Source organism: Takifugu flavidus, chromosome 3, assembly GCF_003711565.1.
Source record: "Takifugu flavidus isolate HTHZ2018 chromosome 3, ASM371156v2, whole genome shotgun sequence".
In the NCBI taxonomy this organism is placed as follows: Eukaryota; Metazoa; Chordata; class Actinopteri; order Tetraodontiformes; family Tetraodontidae; genus Takifugu; species Takifugu flavidus.
The window spans coordinates 12,871,101-12,896,934 of record NC_079522.1 but is presented as its reverse complement, the minus strand read 5'-3'; the positions used below and the strand labels follow the sequence as shown (position 1 = coordinate 12,896,934).

At 45.1% G+C, this 25,834-nt stretch overlaps 1 protein-coding gene and 1 long non-coding RNA gene across 3 annotated transcripts; one reads left to right on the top strand and one right to left on the bottom strand.

Annotated features, from left to right (window-relative positions):
- Positions 1-130: 130 nt before the first annotated feature.
- On the top strand, positions 131-25,325 carry LOC130523444 (E3 ubiquitin-protein ligase HECW2-like). Of its 2 annotated transcripts, XM_057028790.1 has the most exons (31): positions 131-829; positions 6,619-6,922; positions 7,124-7,747; positions 9,589-9,696; positions 9,769-9,863; positions 9,935-10,010; positions 10,086-10,255; positions 10,750-10,892; positions 11,192-11,292; positions 11,807-12,642; positions 12,839-12,974; positions 13,046-13,354; positions 13,617-13,767; positions 13,847-13,950; positions 14,026-14,150; positions 14,406-14,591; positions 14,756-14,908; positions 15,016-15,115; positions 15,188-15,284; positions 15,357-15,440; positions 15,526-15,635; positions 16,141-16,261; positions 16,340-16,453; positions 16,717-16,869; positions 16,944-17,042; positions 17,126-17,255; positions 17,332-17,478; positions 17,557-17,671; positions 20,115-20,200; positions 20,276-20,388; positions 22,498-25,325. In XM_057028790.1, the coding sequence occupies exons 3-31, from the start codon at positions 7,330-7,332 to the stop codon at positions 22,607-22,609; spliced, it is 4,692 nt and encodes a 1,563-aa protein (XP_056884770.1). In that variant the 5' UTR covers positions 131-829; positions 6,619-6,922; positions 7,124-7,329; the 3' UTR covers positions 22,610-25,325. The 2 variants fall into 2 exon arrangements, with proteins under 2 accessions (XP_056884770.1, XP_056884769.1); XM_057028789.1 differs by having other exon boundaries at positions 6,619-7,747.
- LOC130523449 (uncharacterized) lies at positions 18,236-23,638 on the bottom strand. The gene is made up of 4 exons (XR_008949887.1): positions 23,497-23,638; positions 20,471-22,409; positions 20,120-20,349; positions 18,236-20,043 (listed from the first exon to the last, which is right to left on the bottom strand). It is a non-coding gene; the product is annotated as an uncharacterized LOC130523449 (long non-coding RNA).
- Positions 25,326-25,834: the final 509 nt, after the last annotated feature.

Genomic DNA, 25,834 nt, shown 5'->3' with positions numbered 1-25,834 from the left:
GTTTTTCTTTAAGCACTTGGTAGCCCATTCTCCATTAAAACAAAAAACAAAACACCTCCCTTATAGGAAAATATTTGCTTCAATGGCCCTTTTTATTATCGTTCATGTTGAGGATAATTAAGCAAGCCAAAAATGTTACATTTTATGGTGCATGGAAAATAAATGCATCGTTTAAAAATTATATTTGAAAAAAAACTTCCCGGAACAACCCTGATTATGCGACCTCCTGGAGGCCCGCGAACCTCAGGTTGCGCATCCTTGATCCAAACCGAGGGAGGTGGTGACGATCCGCTTATTTTGATACCGAGTTCGGCTAAGATGGACTCCCACTCTCCCAACACGGGGGTTTAGAAAGTTCTCCGCCTGCTGCTTCGACCTCTACCTGTTGTAGGAACCGAAATGCAGTCCAGGCCATGTCGCTCCGGCGCGGAGCGTCGACGGAAGGGGGAGAAAGTGTGAACGGAGGAGGCGGATGTGGAGAAGTGGTCCAGTCGAATTAATAAGAGATGAACGCGTCTTTCTGCGTCGAAACTGCGGATCCATTTGGACACAACCATGGCTGTCAACCGCGAATTGGTGTGAATTGAAACCTCCCGAGTGAGGTTTTGCTTCCCCCGGAGGCTGGAGCTACCGACAGACCGCGACGCTGCACCCGGGCTGTGAAACGCCGGAATCCGCACAGACGCTGGTGTGTGGCGGCGGTTCTGTGGCGGTGCCGGGGTCCAGGGTCCACGGTCCCTGGTCCACGGTCCATGGTCAGACGACGTCTTCGTGGGTTTCTTTGCTCATGCACATGGCCGTGTGACCATTTCCCCCCACCCAAGCAAAGGTAAATAACGCTTTTTGTTTCTGCTGCTGTGTTGTCGGGAACGGGGCGATTCCTTTCATTGCGGTCCATTTTCAGTCATCGGTCTCTTTAAAAATATTTTCATGCCATTATTTTGTAAAAGCCGCCTCTGTTTGCTATTGTGAGATGAATTCATGCTTCGACTGGCTTTACTCGCAGCAACAGTGACAAACACAGGCCCGACTACAAAAACAGCCCCAATAATCCCCGACCCGAAGGCCCTTTTTAATAATAAAAAGGAAAGACAGCTTGTGATTTTAACTACACACTGACAGTGGCAGCCGGGGGGGGGGGTGTCCCTAAATCAACCCAGAGCAGGTGGAATGGCCTAAACAGCTCATCACCACAATAAAAGGACGGCTCCTTTCCCATTACGCCTCCATGCAGAATTACTATCCATGACTGGGGTAAATAACAATGTGGGCTGAGGTTGCATTTGTCAGGGACCTGGCATGTGGTTTCTCCCCATTGTGTCCGACTGCGATGTGTGGATGCAGCAGGATGCGGTCCACTTCCACACTTAGTCACACTTCGGCTGGAGACCCTGGTGGCTGATGGAGATGAAGATGCAAAGCTCTCTCGTCAGGAGCCGCGGTCTTCCTGCGTGTTGTCACGGTCTGCTCAAGTTAAAATCTATTTTTGGAAACTGAAGCATATTGACTGGAGATGTGAGACCACAGTCTTTGGTTTCTTGAGCTGGTTGTTTTTAGTGGACTGAACCAGCTGGAGATTTAATGTGTCTTCGTGTCCTTTCCTGAGTTGTTTCTTTTGTTGTTGGACGGATTTTGAAATGACAAACTAGAGGGACTGGCTGGGGTTTTTGGTGAAGGCTGTTTTGAACTGGGGCGGCCGTTGAAAGGCAATCTTTGCGAGATCAATAAGACAGCAGCCAACATGAGCCAAAATTATTATATAACGGCGTATTGTTGGATGGTGCTCGCCACAGTGTATGGGATGTCCACTCACCGGCCACTTTATTAGGTACATCTTGTCATGTTCCAGAAAATAGTTTGACATGATTTGAGCTTTATGACATGGTGCATTATCCTGCTGGTAGTATCCATCAGAAGATGGTTATAAGGAGATGAGCAACAATGCTCAGGTGGGCTAAGGTGTTTAAAAAAATGCTCAATTGGGATTAAAGGGCCCAAGATGTGCATGGATCCATGTTTCATGTTGTTTAGTCCAAATTCTGACCCGACCACGATGTTGCAGCTGAAATTGAGACTTGTCAGACTCTCGTGTTCTTAGCTGAGGGGTGTGGTTCTGCTGCTGTAGCCCATCTTGTTCAAGGTTCCACGTGTTGTGCGTTCATTGGTTGTAACAAGTGGATATTCAAGTTACTGTTGTCTTTCTATCATCTGGAACCAGTCTGCCCATTCTCCTCTGACCTCTCACATCAACAAGGCATTTTTCTTCAAACCCTAGAGATGGCTGTGGGAGTCGATCCCAGTAGATCAGCAGATTCTGAAATCCTCAGACCAGCCCAACCACCAGGCGACCTTCAAAGTCATTAAATCATCTTTTCTTCCCCATTCTCATGCTCAGTTTGAAGTTCAGCAACTTGTTTTGACCACGTCTACATGCCTAAAAGTGTTGGTTTGCAGCCCTGTGATTGGCTGATTAGCTATCCTCAAGGTCATTTCGCTAAAATGTTGGTTTCCAGATGATAATATGCCTGACGTGTCAATCTATCTATGACTCCTACCTGATCTATACTTTCACACAGCCATACTACCCTGACCAGCAGCTCTCCTTGGGTCGCAGAGCTGTGAAGGCCCTGCCAGGTCTGTCACATTATATTTAACACTTTGCACTGAGCAACGTTAGAAACACAAGAGTGCACTGACACAAAAACCATGCAAACTGGCACAGAGGAATGTGATGTGTGTGTGCTGGGGACAGGAAGCTGTCGCCTCTGATGGGACTGCCTCATTGTTCTCCACTGAAGCCGGAGCTATTTCAGGCCTGTGTGTGTGTGTGTGTGTGTGTGTGTGTGTGTGTGTGTGTGTGTGTGTGTGTGTGTGTGTGGTGTGTGTGTGTGTGTGGTGTGTGTGTGTGTGTGTGTGTGTGTGTGTGTGTTAGCACTCCTATCTCTGGACTCTTTTCCTTTAGTTCATAGTTATAAATTGATATCAGTAGAGCTCAGATTTGCTGCCATGTCACATATCACCCAGTCGGAGGCAGAATCAGCTTATATGTATTTCCTTCTTCTGCCCCGTGGGTCTTTTCCATTGGAACGCCATGATTTTATTTAGGCAAAGAGGACAGAATTCTGGCATCTCTACTGGGGACTGGGCCTGGTCTCTTTGATTTAATTAGCCTGGAAGTTCTTGACATTCAAAACTTTTTTTTAGCTTTTTCATGCTCGCATGATGGAGCTGGACAAATTTCAAACAGCCAAACTCTGATTTAAAGAGACATTGATGCAGTCGGTGTGTCCTGTTCTGCCCACCAATAAACATATTTATTGCCAAGAAATTACTTGAGATTTCATGTGGAGTCTGCTCATCATTCCTCTCCTCAGGTGTAGGATGCTCGGCATGCATGCGTGTGTGTGTGTGTGTGTGTGGTGTGTGTGTGTGTGTGGTGCATCATCACTGGTTAAGTGTTGATGTCGGACCGTGGGTCTGTTTTTCTGCGATGTGTATATATTTAGTCACCAGTTATAAATAACCCACAGGCTTCAAGCTGCTCTTTGAGGAAACTTGGAACTGGGTTTATTCCACATAACCTCATACAGAAGGTTTTTGAACTGGCTAGATTTTTATCAGTGTACACTGTAATGTTTGTCATTAATGAGGGTATACTTTGTGGAATTATGTGCAGCGTTGTCATTTTTGTTTATCGATCCTGAAATTGCGGGTCATCTGGTTTTGTTGCTTTACCCCATTACCCCTTAACGTTAAAGAGGCACACATCAGAGTTTTTACTGTTGCGTCTCAGTAGCATGCTTTGCAATCTTTTCTGTTGTTGTTTTTTACTTCATATAGACATTAGCTGGTAAAGCTGGAACAAGCAAACAATGTGAAGCTCAAAACTGTGGTGAACACACCCAAACTGTTAATCAGCCAAAAATAGTTTGCTTTTCCAGTACGTTCATTGATGTGTACCCTTATTTTCCTCATTTTTATAGATTTCTCTATGACACAGTGTTCTAGTTTACCAAATACTTCCTGTTTTTGAAGCACTTTATGACTTCGCAGCAGCTTACTGAAAACATTACGGCTTCTGATCTGACGAGGCCGAACTGATGACCACACATGCACTTAGTCCTAAAGGAGGGGAGGGGGGCAGTGGTGATGAGTCAGCTCCATCTGTGCACCTACTACATGTTCTCTGTGTATTTGGGTGTGCATAGACCCTAGTATGCTAGAACACCAATGATCTATAGGTTTATAGTCCTTATCCATCCAGTGTGTTGTAAAGGTTTTTGTGTATTTGTATTAAATGTGTCTGTATTAAATTACAGTTGGTGATTTCTATTTTGATACAGGTCAGTCTTCATCAGTTTGCGTTAATGGCTCGTGGCGCTAATTAGCCTCAGCCTCAGCCTTTGTCTCAGATGTATCTATTGATGTTAGAGTGCTCTATATGATTTTCAATGCTAAGCTACCTCTTCAGCCCTACTCGTATTACGCTCCTCCCCCCAGAAAAGAGATGCTGTTTTGAATTAATAAGTGTACACAATTGTGACATTCTTGCTTGTTTCTTATTGTAATTGGATCAATGCAAACATGGCAGAATTTAACCTTTACTAGCTTCAATCTTGGGTTGCTACGGTGATTAAAAGCGTTGCCTGGCACAGGGTGACACTTTGACAAGTTTATTGTTCAGCCGTTAGCCTGGCTTAACATGCATGGCTAATGTGGAATGCTTCTTTTTTTATATACCAGAGGTCAAAGGGTGGGTATGTGGCGAGGAGAGAGGGGTGGGAATGGGTAAGGAATATGGAAGTATTAATAGCTCGACCTTTAAGTGTGACCTCCACTGTCAAAACTGTGAACTGAAATTTAGGTGTTGTGCAATACAGAGATGATCACTGAGAGCTCCCAGCACATTAGAAGAGAGTTCTGTGGATGCACACGAGTGTTTGGAATAACATTCTAACGTTCCAGCCTGGGAGGATAAGAAACGAGCTTTGTAATAACGCAGTAGTTGGATCAGAAAATTAGAAATACCCTGGGAGGCACAAGGGATTTTAGGTTTCACAATTATAAACACAATAATAAAAAGAGAATAGAACGCATGTGCTGCTAAATGTTAGCAGTAATGCCATTTAAAACAGCCAGTAAACTGCTGGGAAGGGTTGGGCCCTCTGACCTTTACACAGCAGTCTGTTTAGATGAAAATTGTTTGACAGCTGGATGAAAATGTAGTTCCAGTAGATGTGCTCCAGCTGTGGGATTGAAACCGTGTGCCTCCGCGCTGGATTAGGGGCGACTGTAAATCTCCCCCCACTGCATTCTCTGTTTAATCCTGAAGCCGGATCAAGGACGCCTGTATCCAAACAGCTTCACGTGCTCGTGTGTCTACTTCTGATTAGTTTTATGAAAACAAAGGCTGGTGTTGTGCTCATACAGCAGAGGTTTGAGGTCCTGCTGCTCTGAGGATTTTATTTGTTTTCAGTGGTTTTGGATTGTGAGCAAACTGTAATTGTTAGCAAAGGCACAAGAATTTGTGTGAGGGGTTCTGATGTGGCTGGCCTGAAACTGTGCTTCTGCCCCAGCGCAGATGTTTGGGCAAGTTAATTTCCATGTAAATAAACTAAATATCAACCATATCATCACAAACTGCCTCGCAGTTATTTTGATCCTCTGAGGGCGCCACATGTTCCCGGTGTTCGTGCGGTTCAGGTTGGATCATTTCAACACCTGCGGCTCTGAGCGGTTGTGACACAGTAAAGCAAGAATAGCCTCTTTACGCCAGACTTTATCGCACAGCGTCAGTGTTGAACCGTGGGCCAAGCCCTACTGCTGCTCCAGTATCTGATGGACATCCTACTGTAACACATAAATGTTTCAGGTGTGTGTTGGAAAATCAGGAGCAGGCCATTTTGCTGCTATTAACTCTGGGAAAACAGCATCCAGATGTGATCAGTTACTGGTAAATCAGGAAGGAACTGTAATAACCTGAGAGGTTTTGCTGTTTATGGCTACGTGACTCCAGTTAATGCATTGGCCGTTTGTCATGTTCCTCTCATTCCAATGAGCCAATCACGCAGCTCGTTTATTGGTGATGAGGATGTGGTGAAGGAAGTATTTTTATCAATGGACCAAGATTATTCTTGCAATAAGTGAGAGAGCAGGTGGGGCTTAACGTGGAATCACAGATGTGGGACTGCTTAATCACCTGTCACCACGGCAACCAAATAACACGTGACCAGGAGAGACAGAGACACTTGAAGAACAAAGTGCTTGTGTATTCTTTCTAAAAGGGAGCTTGTTAACAGCGAGTTGTTCCTGTTTGAGACGTGTGCAACGTTTTGCTTTGGCTTCTGTATATCTAAAATTCTATGCTACTCAACAGCATTTGTTATTCACTTAGATTACATTGTTCTGCCAAATACCTGAACTCCCAACAATATCAAACTGCACATTTAGGATAAACGTTTTAAATTTACCATCTTTTTATCTGGGAAAAAAAAGAGAATTCTCCCTGTTGCATTGACAATATGACCCCACAGTTGACCATCACCCCCCTTTCTGGTCCTCCTATTTGTCCTGACACCTCCCTGATGTCATCTTTCTATCTTTCTCTTGCTCCTGCAGGTCTCCACACTCCCTTCACACCCCGTCATCACCCCCTCCTCCCCAGGAGACCAGCAGAAGAATTCCTGGATCGCCTTCCACCCCGTCCCATCTCCCACCCTCATTTCTGCCCTCAGAGCGGACACGTGCGTCAGCGTCGGGGTGTTGGAGCAGCACGCCGCTCTGCCGTTGACAAAATGAAATGCTCTCCTGGAGTTTCCAGACTAAGTTCACCACAGTGACATTCGCAGCAGGAAATGTGGTAAATGGCTGCTCAAAGCAAGAGAAAATGCCAAATGGAGGAGTTAAAGACTCGCCCTGCTTGGTAATGATGTGAACAATTCACCTGTGGAAGCAGGAAAGTCAGAGGTGCCTTGCACGAGGGAACGCAGGGCAGTTTTCTTCATATTTCCATTCATTCACTTTGTTCTTTCGTGTTGGCGTGATTCGGTAACAGGCCGGCGCCTGTGCCACCTTCGATTCCACTTCCTGAAACCCCTTTCTTTCTTTTGTGTCACCCACCTAGCCTCCACCATTCGCCCCTCCCTCACAACGGCCGTCCTCCCCCCTCGTCCCCGTCCCCAGTCATCCTCCCTCTCCACAACTGCTTCCTCTGCCCCCGCCTCTCCTCGCCACCACCCTCCTCATCATCAACACCATCATCACCCTCAGCACCTGCACCACAGCTACCAAACCCTCTCATCCTCCCCGCCTCGCCCTCAGTCCCCTCCAATGTCCATGTTTTCTTCAATGGCGATGGCCACCGCTGCCGCCGTCCCGTCTTCATCACCATCCACATCAACTGGAAATGGCAGCGCCCGAGACCACCTCCTGGCAGTGCGCCGGCGCACCCCACACGCCCGGCCATATACGATTGGCCCTGAAAACCTCCGCAGCCTGTCTGTTCAGGCTGAGGTTGGACCCTCAGACTCCATATCCTCTGCCACTATGTCATCAGGGGACCAGCCAGAAGCAGCAGGGGTGGGTCTCCAGCGGGCTAACAGTGACACAGACCTGGTGACATCAGACAGCCGCTCTTCACTCACAGCGTCTACGTACCAGCTGACGCTGGGCCATGGCCACCTGGTCATCTTCTGGGACATCAAGGAGGAAGTGGACGCAACAGACTGGATTGGCCTGTACCACATCGGTGAGCAATTGCACTCTGTGTCCGGAGATTAATCTCATAAGGCTGTTAACAGCAAAAATCATTTCCCAATGATACCGTTTTTTATGGATGAAGTGGCAGGATATTTAATTATTCTGCTGATGTCTGCTCTGTGTCTTTTCATTGTTAATGTGAACGTTTTAGGTATCATCATCATCATCCGTGCCTCGTAGAAGCTGCCATTGTGGCTGGTTCCATGTTGTCTATAAACTAAGCTGAATCAATAATTGGATATCGTATTTTGATTCTACTGCATCAGGATTCTGGCACGTTTGCAGACCCTTAGTTTCTAAATGGTCTCTGTGTCTATCACTGCTTGCTCATTGACATCATTTCCTCTCTTTTTCCAATCCCACCCGTCCCACCCCATCCTTTGCCTTTTCCTGCCGGTCATGCTCCGTTCTCTGTGGTATAATAACATTTGCTGTAGGCTGTGATATGATAGCAGTACTGAAGAGGCTGTGACTTGAAATTCCTTTCAAGGTTAGAGCATTACATCAGCCTCACTGCTGCTGTAATAACCGGCTAATGGATGGCGTGTGGTGGTGTTTCTGTGAACAGACGAGAGAAAGGGAGTAGGTTATCCTAAAGAGAATGTGGTGCTGACACAGCATGAATTGCATTTAAGAGCAGGGCACTCACGTTCTCACAGGCAAACAGGGGCATTATCTCAATTGTAGCCCTTTTTTGTGAATTACACGAGTTGCAGTGTGGCTTTGTTCCGATGTTTTCCAAAGTTAATTTTCTTTACCACCTGGTGCACAGTTGTGATGGTGTCTGCGGACAATTCGTTACCCAGACAGGGAGACAGAAAAAAGGCAGTGAAAACAAATCCTTCCATCCTCTCTTCAGCTCTCTGTAGTATTGACCCACAGTTGGGAGGATTTCTGGCAGGGCTCTCCCCAGGGCCTTGAGTTGTTTCCAGGCTGGCTGCCTACTGTGCTTCCCCTGGAGCCACAGTAGCCCCATAACTTGCCCCTGCTGTCTGACCTGTGTGTGTCACACCTCTGTGGCAGACTGTTTGGATGACTGCGTGGCTCCCGGGTCAGATGAGTATTCGTGGTTGTTTGAGGGATGGTTATTTGCTGTCAGCAACAATGCCTTTTGGGATATTGATGGTGGACCGATGTGATGCGAGGGGACCTTCTGTATGCGTGCCTGGCCGAGGGACTTGGGCATTGATCGATCAGAACGGTGACCATTTGTCACAAGATGGGCACATAAATGTTTGGAGGAGGAGCGGACAGGGATTTGATTCATGGCTTGAGGGCAGTTCCCTTGAGGTCATCTCCATCACACTGATTTGTTAGAGCAGTGTTCCCTTCTGCTGTGAAATCCAGACATGCTGTTGGTCAAATAAAGAAAATGTTAAATGGTTGTGTTCTTTTGGGATTGTATGGTGGCCGGAAAAGAAACTCTTTCCTCAAATTGAAATTTTCCGCACACCAGAAGGACGAAAGGGATTTAGTCTAATTTCTTATCATGAATATTTAAAGGAAATGGAGACATTTCTTCTTCTTTGATCTTCTTTATCATCAGAAAATGCGCTTCTCTTGTGGGTGTTTGGTCAGGTTAATTCTCTGTTAACTTTGCTGGAGTAATGATTGATGGGGAGGTGTTGTTTGTGTTTTCAGTCATTACTATTGATTGAAAACAGTGTTCAAATATAACAACGCATACGTGATATGAAGAACACCCTGTCATAACTTTGTTTCATGCATGTCCAAACTTAAATTGAATGGCAGAATCTTCTTCGCTGTAGTGTGTAAATGATCCCTTGCTTAATCGACGACAAGCGAGATGAACACAAACATGTTCCACAGATGAGACGTGCGTGGCCAACATGTGGGACTCCAAGAACCGTGGTGTGAACGGCACACAGAGGGGGCAGATTGTGTGGAGGCTGGAGCCAGAACCCTACTTCATGGAGTGTGAGTGGACTGAATTTCGGTTTGAGTATCTGAGCCACGGAGCACTGATATTTGCTCATGTGCTGTCCACAGCGGAGACCAAGATCTGCTTTAAATACTATCACGGAATAAGCGGAGCTTTAAGAGCAACGACACCTTGCATTACTGTCAAGAACCCGGGAGTTCCGGTACGTACAAGCACTGCCTCACAAAATTCAAATCCCTCAGGCTCCTCTTCATTCGGCTGTTTCCTCATCAGGTGGGAACTGAGGGCCAATTGGGGAACCAGTCTGTAAATGAACCCTGTCGGAAACTGGTCAGCTTTACGTTGTCCGGTGAGAGGAACGAGGTGGTGGAATCCCGCGTTAAATACACGAACATGTTTCCTGATGATGTTTTTAAAACTCCAGATATACAAGCAGTGGGTCTGAAGAAGGGGATGTTCTTCAATCCTGACCCCTACTTAAAGATGTCCATACACCCTGGGAAGAGGACCGGCCTCCCGAAGTTCACCCACCACGGACAGGAGAGACGCACCTCTATCATTGCTAACACTATCAGCCCCGTGTGGCAAGGAGAGGTCAGCAAAACTGCTCAGAAGTCTGCGCCCACACTTTTAATTCACTTTCTTTTGAATTTTCCTGTCATCAGTCCCTGAGCATGAAACTGTAGGGGGCAGCGTGGCACATTGATGAAAGGGCACCATGTGAAGAAGAAAATGCAGAGTTTAGTGCCACAAGGCTGCACAGCAGCATGAGTCTTTGAAATGTTCTTATTTTCATTAAGTCAGCTTTAAATTTATCATTCTGAAGTTGAATGTAACCAGGGTAAAGGTGAGCAGTGACATGAACAGGTGAGGGCTTCCACACCCCCGAATGTGACTGAATTGAGGGAGAGTCTCTAAATATATAAAATTTGTACTTGAAATATTTGACCATGTTTTTTTCTCAAGTTTAAAAAATAGCTAGTAAAACAATACTTATGCGTTTTAATGTAGATTTTCATGCTTGAAAACGACCTCCAAATAAAACCAACACAAATGTGAACATTTAATGAATCTCTCTTGACTCATAGAAATACACCTTTGTGGCTCTGATGACCGATGTGCTGGAGATCGAGGTAAAGGACAAGTTTGCCAAGAGTCGACCAATCATAAAGAGGTTTCTGGGCCAGCTGATTATTCCCGTGCAGAGGCTTCTAGAAGGTCCAACAGCTGAGTGAGTCCACACACACGGTCCCTCTGGGTACACGAATTTGTACACTTTATTACCTTTAACAAGCATTCAATGAGGGACGTACGTTTGACCTTAAGCGCCAGAATTGATTCAGCATGGTTGACACAGATGTAGTCGATATGCACCAATCACCTGGCTGTTTCCTCATTGATTTGTGACTTAGGGCATCCTGTTCTAAAGGAGCCCCGATTGTGTGGGGCAGAACAGTGTTTTAGGTAATTTTTTACTGAAAACACTTTACATGACTCGGAGGCACAGCAGTTTCAAATGTGTGTGTTTAGTGATCAGGTGATCAGCTACAGCCTGTGTCGTCGTCTCCCCACGGATCATGTGAGCGGGCAGCTGCTGTTCAGAGTGGATATCACCTCCACTGGGCAAGAAGGTATGTGCATTAGCTTCAGTCCTCGGCTCCAAACAGTGATTTAAAAATCAGAGTTTCTAGTTTACCAAGTAGTTCTTTTACAACCTAAACATGGACACCAAAAAAGTCATGAGTATTCAGGACTGTAATATTTTAACTTGCGTGATGTGTTTTTAATTAATCTCGTGTGATTATGGATGGCAGCACTATTATCCAGGATACTGATATCTTAGCTTTAGTTAAGAACAATTGTATTAGATTCAAAGGTTTTAAGCTGTGATTTTTGTTTTTAAATGAGTGTAAAATACTTGCAACAATTCCCTCGTTTCCTTTAATATGAAATCAGTTGAGTCTTTCTCTGCTGTAATATGTTGTGACAGGTCAGTGCTTTGCTGGTTTCCTTTAAGGCTGTATTTAATTAAACACAAATACACATTCCTGCTGTTGTTTTTAAGCTCTTAATATTGAAATATTTCCTGAACAATGTAATTTAGGACAGAAGACATTACGGTAGTTTATTTGTCGTCTTTGTCAGAAGCTTCCCCAGATGCTGTAAGCACAACCTTGGGCGGAACAGTGAGCGGGGACCCAGGCAGTCCCTCTGACGATGAAGACCTCCCTCATCCAGCCTCATCCATGCGTGTCACCTGTGGAGCCTCCCCTACCGGCTCAGATGAAGGCTCTCTGATAGTCAATGGTGCTTGTTACTATGAAGATGACAGCGTTTGGGGAGAACCTGGCCAGATGGGAGTAGAGAATCTACTTCCTGTGGTTCTGAGCAGCCACACCCACAGACAGGTGTCCCTCAATGACTACCTGGATGCCCTTGAGGTAGCCAGGAATTCTGGAGATCGACCTATGACTGGCCCTTTGCCAAAACTGCGTTCCAGCTTCCCGACGGACACGCGGCTTAACGCCATGCTGCACATAGACTCTGATGAGGACGAGGAGACAGCAGGGCAACACAGGGAGCCGTCCCAGGAAGCAAGGACTCGGCTGGGTGCCGATTCCTCGAGTCAGTCGGCAACAACCGAAACTCGGTTGTGGGAGCAGGGTTTCAATTTAGAGCCACAGGGGCAGACTAGTGCTCTGGCTACAGCGGACATGTCCTCCCCTCCTGGTCCCCAACCTGGAAATGGACCTGCTGAAGCTGAAACAGGGGGATCAACTGTGCAAACCAGAGAGGCTTCCCAACTCCCAGCAGAAGCTTCTGCTGCCCTCAGCCTTTCTCATGCACCTGAGGCTGCTGCTGCTGCTCCAGAGGTTAGGAATTCTGTGGAGGAATGTAGTGGTCAGGAGCAACAAAGCAGGACGAGCACTAGCCAGGAAGCATTTGGCTCATCTTCGTTTGGTTTCCTCCCACCCATTCAGGTGAGCTTCATCAAGGTTCAGTCTGACTGGGAGAGTTTTCATTATTTTCAGTGATTTGACACAATTGATATGGACTTTTGTCTGTTTAATATAGGACTCACTTTAGATGTCTCATTAAGGTTATTTCTAAATAATGCCTCAAAAGTATTTTTATGGGGCTGTCAAAATTCATTTTGTCTTATTTTTTTTCTGTCAGGAGGTACAGATGACTAAAGCAGTGGCCCCAAAGGCAGAGGAAGAAGGGGTGGAGTCATCAAGCAGTGAAGCTAATGGCCCAGTAGGGGGAGCTACTTGTGCCAGCATCACAGAAGGAGAGGGGACCTCTGAAGTTGGTAAGTCAATCATGCTGTCCTCCCAACACACATGCAGTTGGCAATTGATTCAAGAAAATAACTTGGTTTAGGGGCAGGAGCCAGCAGTGGTGATAGGCATGAGGAGGAAGTGGAAGTGTGGAAGAGAAGGCAGTCCCTGCAGGCCTCAGGAGGAGTGGCCCAAACACAGGACGGGGCACATGGGGCAACAGGTAAGATGGAGAAATATTTATGCTTTTTTTCCCCCCTGATCTCTTTTGCCAGTAAAAATGATATATTTTGTTTCTGTCTGGATGCAGGCACCACAGCTCAGGTCAGCAGTCACCAGCCTGTTCGTCCCCTGTCTTCAGTGCGCCATGACATCACTCGCTACCAGAGAGTGGATGAACCACTGCCACCTAGTATGTGTGTAGTGCTTTAAATTAATGTAGCATAATAAAGTGCAACTGCACATGAAAACACAGCTAAAATGAGATTTTGGTGGGGGGGGGGGTGGTTCAACATCTGGATTAAATCTTGTCCATAAGACTATTCTTGGTCCTCCTGACAGAGTTGTAATAATGATTCTGGCATAAAACAAAGGCGAGGATGGACAAAAAGCCTGAATAGAGTATTTGTTTTGATGTACTAATGTTGCGTTTGTGATGCTAATCTGTGTGTCAGACTGGGAGGCTCGTATCGACAGCCATGGCCGAATATTTTACGTGGACCATGTGAACAGAACCACAACCTGGCAGCGTCCTACTGCTCCTCCAGCCCTTCAGACCCTCCAGAGGTCCAACTCCATACAGCAGATGGAGCAGTTGAATCGCAGGTCAGGTGCACCATCACTGCAGAGGAAATGACCTCAGCTGTCACCTAAATAATCAACACCAACATGCTTGTTGCTATAGATACCAGAGTATTCGCAGGACGATAACTAGTGACAGCAGACCAGAGGAACAGCCAGCCAATGAGCTGCCTCTGGATGAGACTGATATGCAACCCTCCATCCCAGGTATTTCTTCTCCCAGCTTCTTTGTGCACTTCAAGGCCACAGAGGTTTGATCTGTCACTTGCCGGTGTCCCACAGAGCTGCGGAGGGACAACAGTGTGGCTCAGGCCAGCTCGCGTTCTCGCCTCGCTCTGCTGCTACAGTCCCCCAGCGCCAAGTTCCTCACCAGCCCCGACTTCTTCACTGTGCTGCATTCCAACCCTGTACGGATACTTTCTTTTTCTCTGGTTTCTGCTGATTCTCTTATGTCACATTGCTTGTTTATAGAAGTCAGAAGAAAATAGGTTTTTTGTCACTAACTCGAAGACAAACAGCATGTGCATGGTAATGGCGATAAACCGCAGTTAAAACTCAGTTTTAAGACGTTTCTTTTCCGTGTTGATGTACTTTCTTCTCTGTATATTAACTTCTCTTTGCTGCCTCTGCTTTTCTCCCTGTCTTAATATCTTGGCTCTCAGGGTGCCTACCGTTTGTTCACCACCAACACTTGTCTGAAACATATGATCAGCAAGGTCCGTCGAGATGCTCACCATTTCGAGCGCTACCAGCACAACAGGGACCTGGTGGCCTTCCTCAACATGTTTGCCAACAAACAGCTGGAGCTTCCCAGAGGCTGGGAGATGAAACACGACCACACCGGCAAGGTGGGGCTGTTATCCTGAGCGTGAACGGGTTCAGGAGCTGATGAGGGCCGAAATACTGTCGTGTAGTTTTAGTAGTGTTTACACACCAAAACACAGGGGAAAAAAATAGTTTAAACTGCTTTAAAATATTTCCAAAATTCCCGGTCTGCTTTGTTCGCTTGCAGCCTTTCTTCGTGGACCATAACTGCCGCGCCACCACGTTCATCGACCCCAGATTACCTCTCCAGAGCGTGCGCCCCCCGAGCCTCTTGGCTCACCACCAACACCTGACACGTCAACGCAGCCACAGTGCTGGGGAGGTCAGCCCCCGACGCCTGGTGAGATTCACATTTGACTCTTAACAAACCAGTGACCAATCAAAGTTTTGCAGACACGGATCATCTTGTTTCTGTCGACTAAATTTCGTATTTATCTGTCTCTGAAGGGCAACGAGGACCATCGTCACACAGGCCCACCTGTCGTCCCGCGACCTTCCAGCACATTCACCTCTGCCAGCAGGGGGCACCAAGAAGTCGTACCAGTAGGTCAGTATTGGTTGTACAGGTGCTCTGCACACAGCCCTTCCAGCACCTATTTAAACGCCTCTGTGCTCCTAGCTTACAACGACAAGATTGTGGCGTTTCTTCGACAGCCAAACATCTTTGAGATTTTGCAGGAGAGGCAGCCTGAATTGACCCGAAATCATTCACTCAGGTGTGGTGGGGAATTTATTGACTGCTGCAATTAGATGCGATGCCACAGTCAGTAACTCTTCTGTGACAATAGGGAGAAAGTGCAGATGATCCGCACAGAAGGAGGGTCGGGGTTGGCCAGGCTGTCGGGTGATGCTGACCTGGTCATGTTGCTGAGGTGAGCCTTTCCCTTCCATCCTTCCTTCTGTCTCTGCTAAGATGAAGGGCCTCTATTTGCTGTCTACACTTTGTGTCCTCTCCAGTCTGTTTGAAGATGAAGTAATGTCCTACGTGCCTCCGCATGCCTTACTTCACCCCAGCTACTGTCAATCGCCCCGGGGATCACCTGTCTCCTCCCCACAAAACTCACCTGGTAGGAGAGGCAATCGCATACACACAATATGTGTTTAATGTTGCTCTGAAAACTGACATTGAAACAGCTTGGACTCTTCTTTTTTCAATATAATTATTATTTATATCATGCTTACAAACTCACATTCAACTGCAAATTTGTCTTACAGTACTCATAATTTTAATACTAATAATTAAAAAATGAATTAAAAAAACAACAAAGAATACAAAGTTCCTTTTGGTCTAACTATGGTTTGGGTTTCTGCAGGCTTCATTTAGAGTTGTAGATTAGAGCCCATACATGGATAAAGTTTTTCCCTTTTTTTATTGTACTCCATTGCTGTTCTTCCCATCTTCAGATAGTATTTTATTACATTTTTTGCAAAGTAAAATATTCTTGAGCAACTGGACAACAAAATGTCTTTGTACGTTCTTTGTAAAGTCTTGAGCATTATGCTTCCCCTAATGTGAACTATTGTGTTGTGTGTATTTCATTACTAAGGAAACTACCTTTTTCCTGTCTGCAGGTACACAGAGAGCTAATGCCAGAGCACCAGCACCCTATAAAAGAGACTTTGAGGCCAAACTGCGTAACTTCTACAGGAAACTGGAAACAAAGGGCTACGGCCAAGGACCAGGGAAGCTGAAGTGGGTGGAATATGTCTGAGGAGAGGTTCAATTCTGGTCTGATTTGGTGTTGACAAGGTCCTTCTGTGCTCGTCCCAGGTTGATCATCCGTCGTGACCACCTACTGGAAGACGCTTTCAACCAGATCATGTGCTACTCGCGTAAAGACCTGCAGAGAAGCAAGCTTTACGTCAGCTTTGTGGGAGAAGAAGGGTGAGCAGCCATTGATTTTTAGGGTCGTGACCCAGACGAGTTAGAAATGCACCATCTGTTCATATCCAACCACCTGACCTTACCTGCACCACTCATTCTGATACATGTATGAGATACTAATGTATTGCTGAGGACTGGTAGGATCACTCCACATTTTCTTAGTTTGGAATTCTGACAGTTAATTGCATGTTGCAAGTGGGAATTTCAGGAGTGACAGATTACCTGGTGTAATAATGCCATTGTCATATTTGCATGTGTTACAGGTTGGACTACAGTGGGCCTTCCAGAGAGTTCTTTTTCCTGGTTTCCAGGGAGCTGTTCAACCCTTATTATGGTCTGTTTGAGTACTCTGCTAATGACACCTACACGGTCCAGATCAGCCCCATGTCGGCCTTTGTGGACAATCACCACGAGTGGTAAGAGCCCAAGCTGAAGCTCAGAATCCCTGCGTACGCTGATTGCTCTCACAGGTGAACGCCTCACCTTTCAGGTTCCGGTTTAGTGGTCGTATTCTGGGTTTGGCTCTGATCCACCAGTACCTGCTGGACGCCTTCTTCACCAGACCTTTCTATAAAGGACTCTTGCGCATGTATGTACAGTGTTGCAACACAAAATTTCAACTCGCTTCAGTGGATCCAGCATAAATGAACAAGGATTCCTTTCCTCCTGCAGCCCCTGTGATCTGAGTGACCTGGAGTATCTGGATGAAGAGTTTCATCAGTCTCTGCAGTGGATGAAGGACAACGACATAGAGGACATGCTGGACCTCACCTTCACTGTCAACGAGGAAGTGTTTGGACAGGTTGGCGTGTTTCTTCAAGTTTTGTTATTGTAGCCAAGTGAAGAAGACTCTAAAATTGCATATGTTTCTTCATTAGATCACAGAAAGGGAGCTGAAGCCTGGGGGAGCCAATATCGCTGTCTCGGAGAAGAACAAGAAGGAATACATTGAGCGGATGGTGAAGTGGCGGATAGAAAGGGGAGTGGTTCAGCAGACCGAGAGCTTGGTTCGAGGCTTCTATGAGGTATTCTTCTGGAATTCTTGTGTTACACTCAGGTCAGGCAGTCTTCAGAGGACATGAGGATTTGTGGGTGTGTTCCAGGTGGTGGACGCCAGGTTGGTGTCGGTATTTGACGGCAGGGAGCTGGAGCTGGTCATCGCAGGCACAGCCGAGATCGACCTGTCGGACTGGAGGCACAACACGGAGTATAGAGGAGGTATGGAAGACTGTTCTGACTGTAGATTTTCCTGGGTTTTCCATCTGACATGGAGTTGATTGGGGGGGGGGGTAATCAAAGTGCTTGTTTGGCCACCCTGATCACCTGCTTTGTGATTAAATCCTTCCAGCCATTTCAAGTTAGAACATTGCTCAGCAATATTTGATTTGGCAGTAACAGAGGAATGCAACAGGGTATATTCAGACCCTCTTAAATGTTTCAATAACTCTTATGGTGAAGCCTCCTGTCAAATAATTCACTTTTCCCCATTAATTTACACTCAGTATTTCAGTTTATACAGTTTTGAATGTGATTTATTGCTACTTCAATGCAGGGTATGTTCTTGGGTTACACCTGCCCCTGGTGGTTGTCAGATCTTTATTCCTGAAGTGAACTTTATTTTAAATAGTGATAGCTAACATTTTGATGTCACTGAAATCAAACTTTTGTAAAGTTAGAATGTTTTATAGCAGTACATTACTGTAATTCAACTATTCACTGTATTTAAGGAGCTAAAGCTAACTGAGGATGATTGGACATGACAAAATATCTCACACCTCAATCTTACATTGTCTCCCACTAGTTTTTATTTTGGTCTAAAATCTAAAAATTAAGATACAGAAGTAATGAACTATGTCAGGGATGGACAAATGAAGCTTTAACTACTTGGCCCCGTTTTGAAAATGGGTCCATTACTTGAAGCTTCAGTTATGGCGACCTCTCCTGGAGAAAAGCGAGCATTGAATAAGACTAGTTGGTGAACGGGAGTCACCTACCTTTTTGTTCGCACTGAATTTCATCATTTGTGGGCATGTAAATGTTAAGTAGAAAGTGCTGGACAGCTATGGCAGAGATTGGGTGTGTTTGTAACAAAGGGGTGATTATTCTTACGAACAAATTTGTTCTTAAGTCCCATTTACGAACATTTTACGAAGATTGTGGCATTCACCAATTTCTTCTTATCCTGGATTTATGCCTAGGTAAGAACAAATCCTACGAACACTCAGGAGTACTTACGCACATTTCAGTGCCGACATGTTGGCATGGTTGTGTTTTCTTCTCTTGGGCAGTTCAATAAAATTCAATATTACAATGATAATTCTGTCATATTTATTTTCTGTTTTTGGTGATTTACGGAGAATTTTAAAATTACGTAAATGTGCCAATGACTTAACTTTAATCAACCAAATGGGAAACCATGCCAAAACTGTCTTTTTATTTGATTTTCTCTTGATTTATTTTATTAGGGGATCGAGGATATGCCCTGGTTGTTGACACCACTGACCAACCCTCAGACTCCACAGGAGTTTTATTCAATCAGATGCATGCGCGCAGTCGCTCCACCATTGAACGCACCATCAGCATGTTAAAGGGGCGCTGGATGTGTTTGGACACAGAGCCACAACCCCGTGAGGATGTGCGTCCTGACGCAATGATGGGGCCAGACTGCAGGCACGCGGTTCACGTTCGAGCGCGATTAATTGCCCGTTTGTGAATAAAATGCATTATTGTCACAATGTCAGTCCAACAGTCTTGATTCACTTCAAAAAGAAAAAATAAGAGACCGATTTCAGAGCACACGTTTATTTTTTTTCTACATTCTCGTTGATTTCTTTAAGCGTGTTGGCTATAGTCATCAGGGTTGAGGCAATTTTATCAAGCGTTAGCCATCCTTTCTTGATTGTTCAACACGGCGTCAGAAATCAGGCGTGGAGAGGCAAGCTTTGGGCATTTGGCTGCTTTTTGCTCTGTCTTCAGGGTCCTGCTGCAGTTCCTTTTATGGGCATTAGTGGGCGGTGACTTATGCTAATCGTATGTTAATTAGACTCACCTGGCACGCGCTCTCAACTCGAACAGATGGCATTCATCAATCTAAGAACACAGCTGCGAACAATTCTGGGGCTTACGAACGCGTTGATGAATCCGACGTAGGGTTTTCTTAAGAAACTTCTTAAGAACAACTTAAAGAATCTAAGAAGATTCTTAACATATTGGTGAATGAGGCCCAATGGGGTTTTTTCCCCACAGTATTTGGATTTAACCAGGTTTTTTTTTTGCTCACAATTTCACATTTGGGGAATATTGTGGTTAAGCCAGTAGGCTCGTGGCTCCTCTGCTCTGGCCAGTGGTGGGTCTGGCCAGTGTATGGCTCCACCTCTACAGTAGCACCTCTTCCTGCATCTGACGTCTCAGTCCAGCATTTTCCAAAGGTTAATGTAAAGACAAAGGTGACATTTGACCTGTACTGTGGAATTGTTTTTCAATTTTATGTAGATCTGGATTAAGATAGCCAGAAGTTGCTTTTGGTAGTGCTGGTCTGTCACCAGGGTGTCGATCTGGAGGTCAGGGGGCTAAAAACAGGAATGCTGAGCCTGTGATCAAGATGGTTGAATCCCAGAGTTAAATCTGTGTCAGGCGATGCTCAATGCTGTTTTGTGTTTAGGTTACCATGACAACCACATTGTGATCCGGTGGTTCTGGGCAGCGGTGGAGAGGTTCAACAATGAGCAGAGACTGAGGCTGCTTCAGGTAGGAAACAGGTTATTGAAACGGTTGACTCAGGATTTCAGCTGCAGTATCTCAGTCGTCCTCTTTGTTCCACAGTTTGTGACCGGGACATCCAGTATTCCATACGAAGGCTTTGCTGCTTTGCGTGGCAGCAACGGACCTCGTCGGTTCTGTGTGGAGAAGTGGGGGAAGGTGACTTCACTGCCAAGGTAAGCTTCAGGTCGGACTCCAGCAGGTTCAGTGACACAGGAGAGGGAAGGTAGGTGGTGCAGGCCGGTGCATGCACTATACCTGCACTGCAACTTGTGATGGCAGGTCTCTTCCTCATGTCTGGTCCTGATGAACCCCAGCTCCTCTAACAGGTGGCAGGTGACCTGTAGCAGCTTTCACCTGGGATTAGTTTCCCCAGTGAAAGCATCTAAGGTCTAACTGGTAGGACAGACCCACCTGCAGGATCGTGGGCCTTGGCGGAGCGGGTCACTGACATCTGCTGGGAACCGTTACCTTACCTGCCACAGAGGACTGAGTTCATCAGGACCGTCGCTGGGCTGACAGTCCTCCAACTAGAGAAAACCAAGAAACTACTTAAATACCACATCTGAAGACATCAGGCCATATTACATGAGCAGTACAAAGTGAAACATTACACTTTTAATAAAGCAATTTCAACTACCAAGCTTATCGTATTCTTTTCATCTTGAAGCGTTACAAGAGACATGTTCAGATAAAGAACTTTAAACATTTTTGGCATCTGGACATATCCTGAATTAGAATTCTTTAACATCTTTAAATTAACTCTGCAACAGAAAATGAAACTATTTTACTATTAACATTCCATGACTATGATCAGCCCCTTCAGGTTACAGCAGTCCTCTTAAACAGTTGAAGTCAACTTTTAGAGTGGATGGGACACAAATCACATCAGTTTTTACTTCCTACTTGTCTTAAGTGAGACAAGTACTGCCTTTCTTTCCCTCGTGGTTTTATTACCAAGTCCTGAAATCTTTAGTTTAATATACAATTGGATAAAAAGGTGAGAAATAAGTTGTGATAGTAAAAAAGTCCACACACACAGTGGTGTATACAGGCAAGCTACTGAAACATTCCCAACTGCCCTCACTGTAATAATCTACTAGAGCGCATCTGATTAAAAGCTGTATAATCTAATTTTAGAAAGAAAATCAATTTTATACTTATACAAGCAGCACCTGCCTATAAACTGCATTGAAACATAGGTCGCAGAAGAACTCAGACTTCTGCCAGCTTATTCTGCAGTTTGACTGCAGAAAGAGCCACTTTATTAAACACTGAACGGACGACATGTCAACAAAGGGAGGTCTTCAATCACACACATAACCTGGCTTATGGTGTGAGGGTGCAAACAGTAATTAAAACAGGAATTAAATACAACAACCAGAACACTAACATTGAAAGTTGCAAAAGATAACATTTACAACGAACAAAAACAGGGTTAACACCAACCTGAACCCACGGACACACTGCCACAAAGCATGCTGGGAAATTCTCACACTGACCCTCCCCAACATGCTACACTACCTTTGCTTTTCTTTTCAAACGGTGCCTGTGACGGGGCAGTAACACAGCACCAACAGGGCTGGTTAAAAAAACATACCGGTAAAAGTCACCGAGAGCCGTCTTCATCTTCCTCCTGAGTACTGAAACCATGGAAGTCTTCCTCCTCGGTGTCGGATTGGAATAGCGTCAGAAATCCTGCTTTTATTACCTCTGAAAGCTTTTTTGTCTTTTTACATTGCTCCCGTTCTTGCCGCTGCCGTTTCCAGCGTCTCACCATCGATTCATTAATGTTAAGTTTACGTGCAGCAGCTGTTTCCTTCTTTATCGGCCAGCTCGTTTGCTTTTAACTTGAAAGCTGCGTCATACGCATTTCTTCTTGCATTTTCCATGATGAGGGTCTGTTTATGCTAATTTTATTCGTACACAAAGCCCGAAGTTGCATGAAACTTGCGTCTTCCTCGACACATATATTCACACATATATAGCAGGTGATCAGGGTGGCCTTTTCTGCTCGAGCGCCCCTAGCGGCCGAAAGAAAATACATAAAAAAGCCGCACCGTAGAATAAGCCGCAGTGTTTAAAGTGTAGGGAAAAAGTAGCGGCTTATAGTCTGGAAATTGGATGTGGTAGTTCCCTTTGTCACCACCAGTGGCGGAATGCTGTCAATTGCCCAACAAGTCCTTATCTCGGTGATCTGAGGATCAGAGAAAAGTAATAAAAATTAGAAACAAACAGAATGTTCTTCTCAGTCCAACCAGCTGAACTTCCTGTTGTCCCTGCAGAGCTCACACCTGTTTTAACCGCCTGGACCTGCCACCTTACCCATCCTTCTCAATGCTGTACGAGAAGATGCTGACTGCTGTGGAGGAGACCAGCACCTTTGGACTGGAGTAAGACGCCCAACACTATAAAGGACTGGCGACGACGAGGGATGATCCCGTTCAAAACGCTGGATTCCCGTTTATTTATTAACAGATTTAATTTTATAACGGAGGCCGAGACCTCTGGAACTACAAAGCTGCACCGAGGTAAAGTGTCATTTGTGTTGCACCTGCATGTCAGTGGCACCTGCGCAGTAACTCACGCTTTCACGCTCCCGTGATGTGAGAACTGAGGACCTCACACTGCCTTTGGAACCAGACCTGCCACGTTTGTCGATGCAGATCTCTTCCATCACTTTTCTTTAAGAAGAAGCAACTCACTGCCTTCTCCTACAGTGGAACTGGCCTTTTTTATGCTACTCTGGATGGACCGCAGAGGATTTTCTGCCCAACTATAGCTTTAGCGAAGCCCTCATTGAAGCGCAGCACCCCCTCGTGGCCTCCTGTGGTGCTGCGTTACAGAAAGGAACATTTGGTGGAGTTTTACAGTAAATGTTGACACATCCGATAGGAAATGTAATCAGTGGTTTCACCTTCAAGAAAGGGATTTTCTAATATTGTGGCAGTGGCTGATTGTGATATGAATGTAACTCATTTTTATAGAAAAAAAAAAAACCTGGGGATTTTGTACCAGATTTCAATCAACTGGCAAACAGAATATTTATTCACTGCTGGTCTCACATTGATGAGTAAATTAAGTTGGAATTGTCTTTGATTGTATTTGGTTGAGCTGAATCTGGATTTCATACAGGTCTATTTTCTGAAATTGTTAACTGGTCAGCTTCAGAAAAAAATGACATCCTGTCGTTTTCATGTCAACACACCAGAGGCAGATCTGACAACGTTTACAGGAGTCTAACAAAAGGCTGAAAATGAAGAAAATACTTTGGTAATACTCACCTATTCCTGGAGCATCTTCTACAGGCAGACTCGCACCGCCGTCATTTTGGAAGATTGTAGCTACAGATGATCTCCGTCTGTGTCCTGCGTTGTCGAGTTGGCCTCTAAACTACCACATTAGCAACTTTCTAAATAACACCAGATGCATCCCAACACGTTCTAGACGACGAAAATGTACAGAAATTAGAATGAAATCACAAAGCCGTGTGGTCCATTTCTGAAGTGTTCAGACGTTGACCTTGAAGAGCAGCTCCAATTCTGCTCTCTTTATTTGGGAACTTTCATAAAGCAGAACTGTCTTCCAATAGAACAAGGTCAAAGTTCAAGGGCTGCAGCACAATAAACACCTCCAACACCGAGCCTCAAACCACACATTTACAGCACACAACCACATTTTTACAGCTGGAATTATATTAGATTCTGCCTCGAGTGGCCGTTGGCTCATGGTGCAACATGAGAAGCATATTTAGAGGGGTGCAATCATCTCAATATCAATGCCAATGTGGACTCTAGCGGTTATACTCATTTTTGTTCATCGTCTGCATGCTAGCAATTACAAATGATCACTAAACACAAAGTATAATAGACGTGTTAGTGCTACGGTTATAACAAATCATCGTCACCCTGACCATTTCCTCTAAAGGGAAGGAAAAAAGAAGATATTTTGAGTTATAATATGACTTCCGGGTCTCTAGTCACATGTCTGGTGAGGCAGGAGCCCAACAGGACTGCTGCCACCTCAACCAGCCACTTCTCATCCAGCCAAAACATCCAGATTTAGAACACAGCGAGACTCTAGCATCTACTGAACCCACAGCACCACCTCGTTCTCCATCGCTACAGTAAAATCATGCAGTGTTCCAGCTGAAAAGCTGCACTGACAGAATTCTGGTTGCTGCCTCTGGACTCTGCCCCATTTTCCTCCCCCCTGACCACAGACTTCAGACCCATTTATGCAGGAATCAGTTTCTTAAAAAAAGCCTCCTGATACCGTATGTATTACCCTGGATGTTGTGCACTTTTCCATTCCTGTAAACTAATGTTTCTTCACAGCACTTCACCTCATTTTGCATTTGGTTCTTTTGTATTGACTGATTCTGTTCATCTTGGGCTTGTTTCATGTACCTCACATGGACAGATCAAACTGACTTACGGCAAAATACAATCCAACAGAAGAACTCGAATGTTTAGCAAGAACAAAAAAAAAAAAGTTTGCAGTTCTTTTCTATTGTGGAGCTGATTTTAGTAACACTCTTCACACACATTCCCTCCTGCATTACGAATGTAAACGCCTTCAAACACAAGCTGCAGGCCTAAACACCAAAAAGACCCCCGCTCAGGCTCATTTCATTTCCAAATTTAATCTGGAGTTATCATTACTTTAATTTATAGAATACCCAAGGGGTCATTGTTACTGTTTTTATGAAATTTAAACATTTTCTTGTGGCTGATTTTAATCCTGTTTCATTCTTGGTACAAAGTAGCTTCTGTTAAACCAAAGTTCACCCAGATCGCAACAAATCGCTGTTAAACTGTGCATGGCATTAAAAATCAGGGAGGATGCTAGAAAACAGCTATTTTACATGACTGACAATAACTTCAGTGACTTTCTGGGCCCGTTTTCTCAGGTTACAGATGTGCGTTGCTGTTTGACCACAAGAACAATTCACGATGCAAATTCCAGTATGTTTCCTGATCCTGGTTGAACCAAAGCTGGAGCCTGAGTGGTCTGCTCACACAACCCGCCACACACAGGACACTCCACCTCACTTTAAAATGAATGTTTGTCAGCACTTGTGTACTAAAATAAAACTTCATCTCAAAAGTCACCTTCTCTGCAAGTTTTTCTTACCCAAACCATGTTAAATCAGGAATAACCACAGAAAAGAAACCCAAGATGCTAAAGAAAACTATCCATTCTGAGCGTAAATATTCGATGTTTAATAAACGACTGGACTAACTTTGACTGAGCGAGCTTCAGCTTTTAAGGTCTCAACGAAAACATGACTACCAATTAATATAGGATCGTTTTAATTTAGAAAAAAAAAAAAAGTACCGAAACCAGAAAACAAGCCACCATCCAACAGCGCTGCACGCTATCAGGGAAAGCCACTGAATCGCAGCAGGAAAGGCGGATATACTCACTTTTTGAAGCCAAGACAAAGTTCATCCAACGGCTTTTTGGGATTTTCTTCAGCAATCTTGTGAACTTTAATTTTCAGGCTGTAGGAGTTCGTTTCCCCTCTCGGACGTTTCAGCCTAATTGTCCCTAAATGAGGATCACCTGTGAACACCTGCGGACTTCCGGCTGGGGGCGGTTTTCTTCTTCTTCTGTTGC